The 9288-nt window shown below is 38.9% G+C and overlaps 1 protein-coding gene across 1 annotated transcript; it reads left to right on the forward strand.

Moving 5' to 3' along the window:
* The first annotated feature begins 1657 nt into the window (after positions 1-1657).
* On the forward strand, positions 1658-8341 carry ufm1 (ubiquitin-fold modifier 1). Its single transcript, XM_015961629.3, has 6 exons — positions 1658-1738; positions 1840-1896; positions 2754-2811; positions 5087-5126; positions 5757-5789; positions 7587-8341. Coding segments are annotated over exons 1-6 (264 nt in total). The 5' UTR covers positions 1658-1736; the 3' UTR covers positions 7661-8341.
* Positions 8342-9288: the final 947 nt, after the last annotated feature.

Genomic DNA, 9288 nt, shown 5'->3' on the forward strand with positions numbered 1-9288 from the left:
CTGTCTCCTTGTCTTTTTAATGTGTACATGGATGACCTGTCCAGGCTGCTGAGTGAATGCAGGACTGGCTGCCAGGTTGGGAATGTTGTTTTGAATCATTTGATGTGTGTACAGATGATCTGGTAATCTTTTGTCCATGTAGAGCTGGTTTGCAACTATTGTTAAGGATTTGCTCACAATATGGTCATGACTTTGACATAAAATTCAATGCAATGAAAAGTACCATCATGATTATGAGGACTAAAGAGGATGGTAAACTAATTTCCCCAGAGTTCCACTTAACTGACAATATTATTCAGGTCCGGGATGAAGTTAAATATTTGGGGCACTACATCTCTGCTGACCTGTCGGATGATAGAGACATTTATAGACTGTGCTGTTTGCAGTATGCACAAGCTAATATGCTCATTCGTAATTTTTCTAGGTGTCCCATTTCTGTCAAGCTGACACTTTTCAAAGCATTTTGTACGCCTATGTACACTGCACATCTGTAGAGGAATTACAGGAGAAGAAGTCTGTACAAACTTCAGGTGGTGTACAATGATGGGTTGAGGCTGCTGCTGAAGTTACCTCACTGGAGCAGTGCCAGCCAGTTATTCATGTACGCTGGTATTCCCACTTGTACTGCTACCCTTCGCAATCTAATGTACAGATGCATGTGTAGGCTGATGGTCTCTGGAAACGGTATTATCTCTATCTTGTCCACAACAACACGAAGCATGACTCGTTTCTATTCTAACCTTTGGAATCACTGGCGTTGTTGCCTGTATGTTTGACTGATCTTGTCGGTTTATATTGCTATTGGTTGTAATTTTATTGTATTAACTTGCTTTATTGTTCTTAATGTGTTTTTATTTTCTTGCTATTTTTTAAACTGTTTTTAATCCTCTAATCTTTATTCTTTATGATTTATCTATTTTTACTGTTCATTGTGTTATCCTTCCCATTATGGACCTTAAAGGCCCGGAATAAAGTTTCACTTTTTCACTTTTGAATAAAAAAACAGAGGGGAGAAGAATCATTTATTTAAAATGAAAACGAGCAAAAAAGAAAAAAAAAAACGATGCAAAACAATGGATTTCATCGTGACATGTCACTGTAGCTGTGTCTCAATTCAGGGTCTGCATCCTTCGAAGGACCCAGTCCGACGTTGGCTGGGTCCTCCGTCGGCCGAGTAGACCGGATGTTAACGGCTGTGAATTTCTTTTTTATTTTATTTTGTTTTTATTTTTATTTTTTAATTTTCAAAACTTTATTGAACAAGGTGAACGGCTGTGAATTTCAAGAGCATCTGGCTGCAGCCGCTCCGTCGCCTAGCAACCGTGGAACCGCTGAGCAGAAGGGAGAAGGAACTTCAAATGATGGAGCTGGAAAATTTGTTGAGCTTTTAAATAATATCCTTGGTTCTGGAGGAGTTAGAAGAGTTAGAATAGAGAATAGTTCTAGTTTTAGGAAACAAGATTGTGTTTGCGTGTCACCTTTATTCTTTACGGTAATTGTTAGTATTTTGAATGAATGCCTGTCAGTTATAGAGCGAAATAAACTTACTTCTGACTTTATAAAATCATAGATTCTTAATAAAAACTTTCTGAAAATATAACAGAAAATCACTTAAAATTATCTGCACGTAAACGCAATAAAATATTGTAATTTTACATTGATGACGTAGTTTTGGGGTCCTTCGGACTTCCGGGTTTAGGTAAACAGACTGTCAACGAAGTCGCTAGGCTTAAAAGATGTGAGTTTTGCCTTGTTTTAATGCGAAACGTTCAATTAACGTAGTTTTATTCAATCGTATCCGTATGTTGATAAATCATCCTTCATTCTTTTCGTCATTAGGTCTAAAGTAACGTTTAAAATCACCCTGACGTCGGATCCCCGGCTGCCGTACAAAGTGTAAGGACAGCTCAGCATTCCCGTTTAATGATAAATGTGTCGAAAACGTTGACCTAATTCTAACAAACATTCATTAAGGTATATTGATGTGTCCTATAAAAATATGTGCTAAAGTCACTGCTGTGTTAGCAAAAGTGATGCTGTGATTTAAAAAAAATACAGAAGAAAAGCTTCGATTCTTCACCAGTAACTCCGTAAAGACTTTTAGTTTACTAACAAAAATCTTTCTTTGAAAACACGGTACCTTGTAGTAAATGACAGATGGACTCCTACAATTTTGACAAAACAAGCAGATTTTAGGGAGTTTTTGGTTTTTGTTTCTAACTACTCGTCTCAAAGACAAGCCAAAACAGAAAGAAAATAGTTGTGACGGAACATCCTGTTGGCTCCTTCAGTTTTGTTTTAAATCATCAGTAAGCTGGAAAGTTCACCTGTGAGAAAATGCCAGTCTAAACTACATTTCTGCTAGTTTTTTTTTCCTTCTCATCCTGTATGTGCTGCTCCCTTGTCACAGCTTCTTTTATCTGCATTGCATCACTTGGTCATCACATTTGCAGCATTTAGATTTTTTAAATGAACGTTTTTTGGTTTTGCCCTAGTGTGGATCTGTTGGGTATAATCATAGAAGCTTCAAAGTGAAAGTATATGTATGTAACTCTTCCACAAATGTTTATTTATTTTTTTGTCTTTTAGTCTTTGTTTTCTTTTACTTCTTCTCATTAGCTTGGATGAAACCCACATCTGGGGGTGTTTAGATGTGCATGACTAGCAAGCAGGCTTGATTTTCAAACAAAAAGTCGCAGCAATTAGTCTTAGACAATCTTAGATTTGATATATTTATTTATTTTTTGTTGCAGGTTAAGTGTCCCAGAAAGCACACCATTCACAGCAGTTTTGAAGTTTGCAGCTGAAGAGGTAGGCCGACAGAGACAGGATGCTAGTCCATCACGTGGGTGAAGGAGACAGACAACCAGTCACACACTCACTCACTCCTATTACAGTTAACCATTTAACCTAACATGCACCTGCGTGATCTGTTGGAGGAAACTGAAGCACACGAAGAAAACCCACCCATGCATGGGGAGAACATGCTAACTCTGCATGTCCAGGTGTTAACCCTGCAGCCTTTTTGTTGTGCTACAGTGCTGCAAACTGAGCTGCCATGCTAATTATTAGCCTCTTGCTAATTAGTAAGTAACAACCGTGGTCCAGCCACAAATGTTTATCCTAAATGATGTCAAGATGCTTCTTTTGTTGCATAGAGTTTTAGTTCTCTAAATAAACCATAAGATGCATGGACTTGTTTTAAAGCCACTTGGATCAATTTCTTACACAGTTGTTGGCAATTATGGAGACGGGATATCTTGCACAGAAAATACAATTTATGTGTGTTTGTATTTTTTATTGTTTCAAATCAGTTTCAGCCACAAAGCGAGTTATCAATTACATAATAGAATTACATTTATCATTTATGCCCCACAATCAGAAGAAAATAGAGTTTAGTTAATCCCTGTAACAGAAGATCTAATCAGAATCTTATCTTTGTCAGCAATGGCATTTTACTAATTGAAGCTTAATGTTTGACTTCCTGTATAAATTATAGTGTTATTTTAAACAGGATGTTCCTAAATCTTTCATTTTTACACATCAGTTAGTCAAAATCTCAAGTTGAAAAATGAAAAATGTGGTGAGTTTCTAACCCTAAAAAGCCTGTAACTTTATGTTGTTGTTGTTATTGTTTGTGTAGATTCATCACTGTTTTAATGACCAATTATGTAAAAAGCAGCTCTGACCGACTAACTGACGTTTGTAAATCCAACCTGGTAATTTAGCAGACAGTAGTTTGGATTGTAGCTGGATTTTTAGCCACATCTGCTGACTTCCATCTCATTTATTTAACGAAACGCTACCTCTTAACTTATTTGTCACTGAAAAGGATTTTTAACTTCTCCTTATTTGATTTTGTGTGAGTAAACACGCAGCAGCTCGGCGTATGAAAGGCGTCTAATGGGAGCTGAAGCTGCTGACGTGCTGTTTGTACTCAGAGCTGGTGGGGTGTTAATTTGAGTCTGTTAGAAAGCAGCGCAGTGACGGAACATCATTTCACTGTGGATGTCGCTTGCTTTCAGCAAAACAGACTTAGTCCCACTGAGCAAAACGGGAATAAGACTGGAGAACTGTTCAAAAGTAAACGGTTTGCAGCGAGTTGCTGTGGGAGAACTGCTGTTTAGTCCAAGCTGCTCATAGATTTTAGAGTAAATAAGTGATTCTGTTTAACCTATTATTAGATGTCGGGTCTTTTGAGTTGTGTTGCTTTTTCTCCCTAAAAAACACTTTTTACATACGTTCTTTAAATTACCGTAAAGGTTTGTGCCATCAGAGAATTTTACGCAGATTTTAATAGTAGCAAATTTGCACTTTCAAGTGTTACACTCAGTATATTTACTGTAAATCCGTTTCCACTGGCTTAATCGGTCTCTTTGTCTCACTCATGAACAGGAAGGGACAGAAAATGAACAACAGAAACAATCACAGCTAATAAAATCAGTAGTAGTAGCACCACAAACAGAAAATGAATCCCGCCGCGCCGTCATCTCCAGCATTAGCTTCCCATCGAGGCTTGCTGCTACTGCCCTGGTACTTTTAAGACCTCGGTAAAACTCTGGATGTGTGAAATAATTTCTACAACAGATCCCAGGTCCGTCAGCAGCTCTGCCAAGAAAACGCAGCTTTGATGATCACATGATTGTGTTGTTTGAAATTGCTATTTCGACTGGAAAACGATAGATTTTTCCATCCTGCGGATCTGAACCTACTGTCCCCCTCAGGCTCCCTCCTAAGTCTTCATGACGGAAAATCTTGAGAAAAGTTATTTTTTCCAAAATTTTGACTGGAAAACAAAAGCTGGAAATGCACCTCACGGAATTTTCTTTAATTTTTTGCCTGTTTTACCATCTTTGGTTTTGAAGTCAGTGTAACCGTGGCAACAACAAAGGACGATTTTTGGTTCTCAGAGGGTTTTTTTCTTCACACTGTGACTTCCGGCTAAATGAAAGTGGGTAGAAACATGCCCCAGTCTAACAAGACAATCTATTCCTCAGCTACTAACATTTTTAAAATGAAATCTTGTGTCCCAAGTGTGTTATTGGGGATTTTGAGTGATTTGAGTTATTTTTACTGTCTTTTGCAGTTTAAAGTGCCATCAGCTACCAGTGCAATTATAACAAATGGTGAGTTTGGAAGCGACATTTTTCCTCTTCATATTTAAGTTTTCTTAAATTGAAACATTAAAAAACACTGAGGCAGCAAATTTTGTAATGGTTAAAATTGTGGCAACACCAGTACTGTGTTTGTACTTTTTATATTGGAGCCTCTTTTTATAAGATGCGTTACTAACATGGATTAAAAATGAATAACTGGATAAAAACAACATTTGTGATCATATTGTTTTGGGGGGTCTGATTTTGTGCGTTCTATCTTTTACTGACCAAGACAGAAAACAAAAGCTACTGGAAAACGCCTCAATTTTTATTCAACTAAACAATATGCACACAGTTATCCAGTTTATATGATGAATAGTTGTATTTGAGAAGTATCTTGGCTGTACTGCCCAAATCTCGTAAACGAAATGAATCTTTTACCAAAGTACTGGTTGGTTATTTTAGTCAAGTTCAGCTTCCACATTGGATTTCAATTAATTGGTTTTATAAAATATAATTCCTATTGTCTAGAACCGATTGTGGGATTATGCAGGAAGAAAAGAACAACTTATAAGATCTTAATTTAAGGAGGGCAGTTCTCTGCTGCTGACTTTAGCGTAGAAAGTCTTTTTGTTTACTTCGGGTTTGTTTGTTTTTCAGATGGAATAGGAATCAACCCTGCTCAGACTGCAGGTGAGTTATAATGTACCACCCTCTCAGTCTGCGAGGGCAACGCCCCCTTTTTGGTGCATGTTTTAAACAGGAAATGGGTGGAGTATGACTCTGGTAGGGGAGTGACTTACTCTTTAATGTCAGCCTAAATTTCAAGCTAGCTGTGGAAGAGGAGGGAGAGGAGCGAAAGAGGATTATTATGTGTATGGAGCTAAGTGATTAGCAAAAGGTTCAACCGTAGGCTACATGGAACTATTGTTTTAGCCTGTTGTTAGCGTTAGGGGTGTGCTAGCATTTCTAGTGCCAGATTCCTGTTGGTTGTAGATGTTTCCTCTCCACCTTTTCCCACATAGCACAGTGGCCTAGTGTTGGTGTCCACCCTAGGACTGGGAGATCAGAGTCCAAATCCCGGTCAGGTCACACCAAATATAAAACTGGACCCAATGCCTCCTTGCATGACACTCAGCTTTAAGAAGTTGGATTGGGGGGGTTAAACCATTAAATAATTCCCGAGCGTGGCCGTGTCTGCAGCACACGGCTTTTCTCGGGGATGGGTCAAATGCGGACAATTTTCACCACACCAGTGTGTGTGGCAACTATGGGACTTAAATCTTTTTTCCTCTGTTTGGACGCTGCAGATTTGATTAAAACGAGTGATTAGCAGCTCGTGCAGAACCCAATGAAGGCTGAGAGGATAATCCAGAATCAAGCAGCGTCTGAGCAGGAACATAACTAAAACATGCAGCTGAAGCAGCTCTTCGTTAGCACCACAATGATATTTGTGTGTGCGTGCCCAGAAGAGGAAGGGGGCAACCCTCTCCCCTCCTCTCCTGGATGACTTCATGCTACGGACCGCGGCTTTAATGCTAATAAGGTTTCGATACCAAATGAATGAAGCTTCCTTTGTGGAAGAAAAACAATTTCATTGTGTCCAAACAGCCTTTTAGCCAAAAGCTGTATAAGATGCAAAGTTTCATATTACCGAGTCAAAAAATATTTCTAAACGTAAAAGTCCAAACATCCGCTTCAGGGGTCTAAATTATTCCTTTTTAATAGTCAACAACGCAAACAGTTTCTTCTTGAATTATGCTTTAATGAGTGAAAACAGAGGAAAAAGCCCAGAGACACAGAATCAAAATTTAAAAAGGCCGTCTGACTCGAGGAAGAGTAGAAGCAGCTTAGTTAGAATTCACCTCAGCCTCTCGTGTTGTCAGACTTCCTGTGAATAATTATTTCTTTGTGTCGGCCCTCTTCGGTGTTTCCATCAGGTTCATGTTGCTCCTGAAAGTCATCAATTTTACCAAAGAACGGCTACAGGTGACCGACTGTTTTTGCATAGAGCACAGTAAGTGAGGCCTCCATCGGACTAAAGCTAAGTCGGTTCTCTTCTTCTAAATAAAAAGGCCTGTAGTGGTGCGTTCAACAGCTTTTATCTCCACTCTTATTGTGTGCTGCCAGGAATAGTCTCAGCTCAGACACCTTTGTCAGACTGACTTTTTTTCCCTCCCTTTATAGCCACTCCACTTCTTGTTCACATGACTGAGTACACAGCTGAAATCGATCAGGTGTGATTTTAGTCCGTTTCTCCTCACATATCGGCCTCGCGCGGCTCTGAGGCGTAATGAAGGGTCACACGGCGTTACGGTTTGGGCAGTGAGGTGTAAGATCTCAGCTGGTTGAACAAGCAAATGAATGAACGTAATCGCTACTTGTGGTCTGAATCAGACTTAGGAGGATGCTGTTGCACGGTAAAGCTTGTTATTGCACACAGGTTATGTGAAACTGATCTTTTACACAATGCTCTGTCCTGTGTTGCAGGGAATGTGTTTCTGAAGCACGGCTCAGAGCTTCGCCTCATTCCCAGAGACAGAGTGGGAGGACACAGAGACTGACTTATGCAGCCTTTCCCCGTTGATGGCAGAATGACTCATCACATAACGCTTACTACCCAGGAAACACCTCAGCATGTGTCATGTTTGTTTTCTGGCCCACCACAACTGACAGTGACTCACGCAAAAACACGCATATTTCTACTTTACGCGGCCGTCGCTGCTCGCCTCTTCATCATCGAGCCGAGCTCAAAGGTTCTAAGTGACATCGAGACTCAGAGATGTGCTGAGGATTAGATCTACACAAACACAGCAGCAGATTTATCTTGGATTTACAGTAACTTTTGTGCTTCCCACATTTCAATAAACTATTAGTGTAACAAAGAGAATATCCCTAGATTTATTTGCTTACCTTGGTTGTTTTTCTGCTTATTGAGGATTTACAAACATGGTAGAGGCACCTATTTTGTGTTAGTACAAGCATAAATAACCTTGTTGCTTTGATTTCTGATGCAGGTTTAAACTTAAAAACATATTTTTCATTATGGATGCATTTTAAATGTGTATTTTGGACCAACTAAAGACCTAATCAAAACGCAAACCATTAAATCACACTCTGCACCCACATGGCTCAATGCTGCCCTCTGTCTGCTGGTATTTTAACACCATTCTGTACTCAAGCCAATGTTTTTTTTTTAAGTTATTCATTGTGCATATTCTCATAATAAACGGAGCAGATTCTGAGCATGAGAATGTTTTGATATGAAGATTATGATGTAATCAGGTATAAAATGTGATTAGCATCCAGAATGTCACATTAGCTTGTTAAAGAAACACTAAGAGTTTTAACACTTAAGCTGTTGCTTTCAAACTGGTTTCAGTGGTTCTTTAGCCCTAAACTTAAGCAGGTTCACATTGGATAGCACTCTGTTGCCCTCTGCTGACCAGAAACTGAACTAAAGAACGTTGGTGGGCCAGGTAGGAACACTAGTGGGAGGTCTTCAGAGCTTATTGTGCTGTAGCTAATATTAAGGCTAGCAGTTAGCTTTTTCAGTTTGTCGACATCAACAAAAAGCACAAGAAGAAGAATTTAGCTATTTTGTGCGCATCATATTGAAGCCTCGAAGTAAAAAGAAAAGAGTAACATCTTTGGAGGCGGAGCAAAGAACTAAAACCAGAGTGAACATTGGCGTGGCTTACACTCGGGTTCAGTTTCAAACCATCGAAAAAGTCTTCTTTGTTTTTGATTTCCCAATAAGCATACACTCATAAAAATATGCAAAATACGACACCTAGTGTGACAACTTCGTTATCTGCAAAGCCTGCAGCAGGGTTGTTAACAACAGTTGTAATTCTGCTTTCAACCAGTAGGGGTAGAAGTGAGAAACTTATTGTTACTTTCATTTGAAAAATGTTAGCCATCATTTGCCTTGTCTCTTTTCGTGGACAGTTTCAAAATCTGTAGACATTTATTTATATATATATATATAATTCCAAGCAAATAGAGTTTTAGATCTAAACGTTTTGCTCCTGAAATAAAGAAATAGTTGATCATCCCCTCCATTTCATAATTTCTATTTGAGAGCTGCAATTTTTTTCATGCACCATTTTAATCAGATGAAACGGTCCATCAGATGTCCGTTTCAAAGAAAAAAATTATGTCTTCAAACTGTGCCGAAATGAAGAAATAT

This window comes from Nothobranchius furzeri, chromosome 10 (genome assembly GCF_043380555.1).
Source record: "Nothobranchius furzeri strain GRZ-AD chromosome 10, NfurGRZ-RIMD1, whole genome shotgun sequence".
Lineage (NCBI taxonomy): Eukaryota > Metazoa > Chordata > Actinopteri > Cyprinodontiformes > Nothobranchiidae > Nothobranchius > Nothobranchius furzeri.

Bases quoted from the DNA above. Each gene is read 5' to 3' on its own strand.
- ufm1 (XM_015961629.3), top strand. The intron at 1,897-2,753 runs GTAAGGACAGCT...TTTTTGTTGCAG, and splicing joins CCCCGGCTGCCGTACAAAGT to GTTAAGTGTCCCAGAAAGCA. The intron at 5,790-7,586 runs GTGAGTTATAAT...CCTGTGTTGCAG, and splicing joins CAACCCTGCTCAGACTGCAG to GGAATGTGTTTCTGAAGCAC.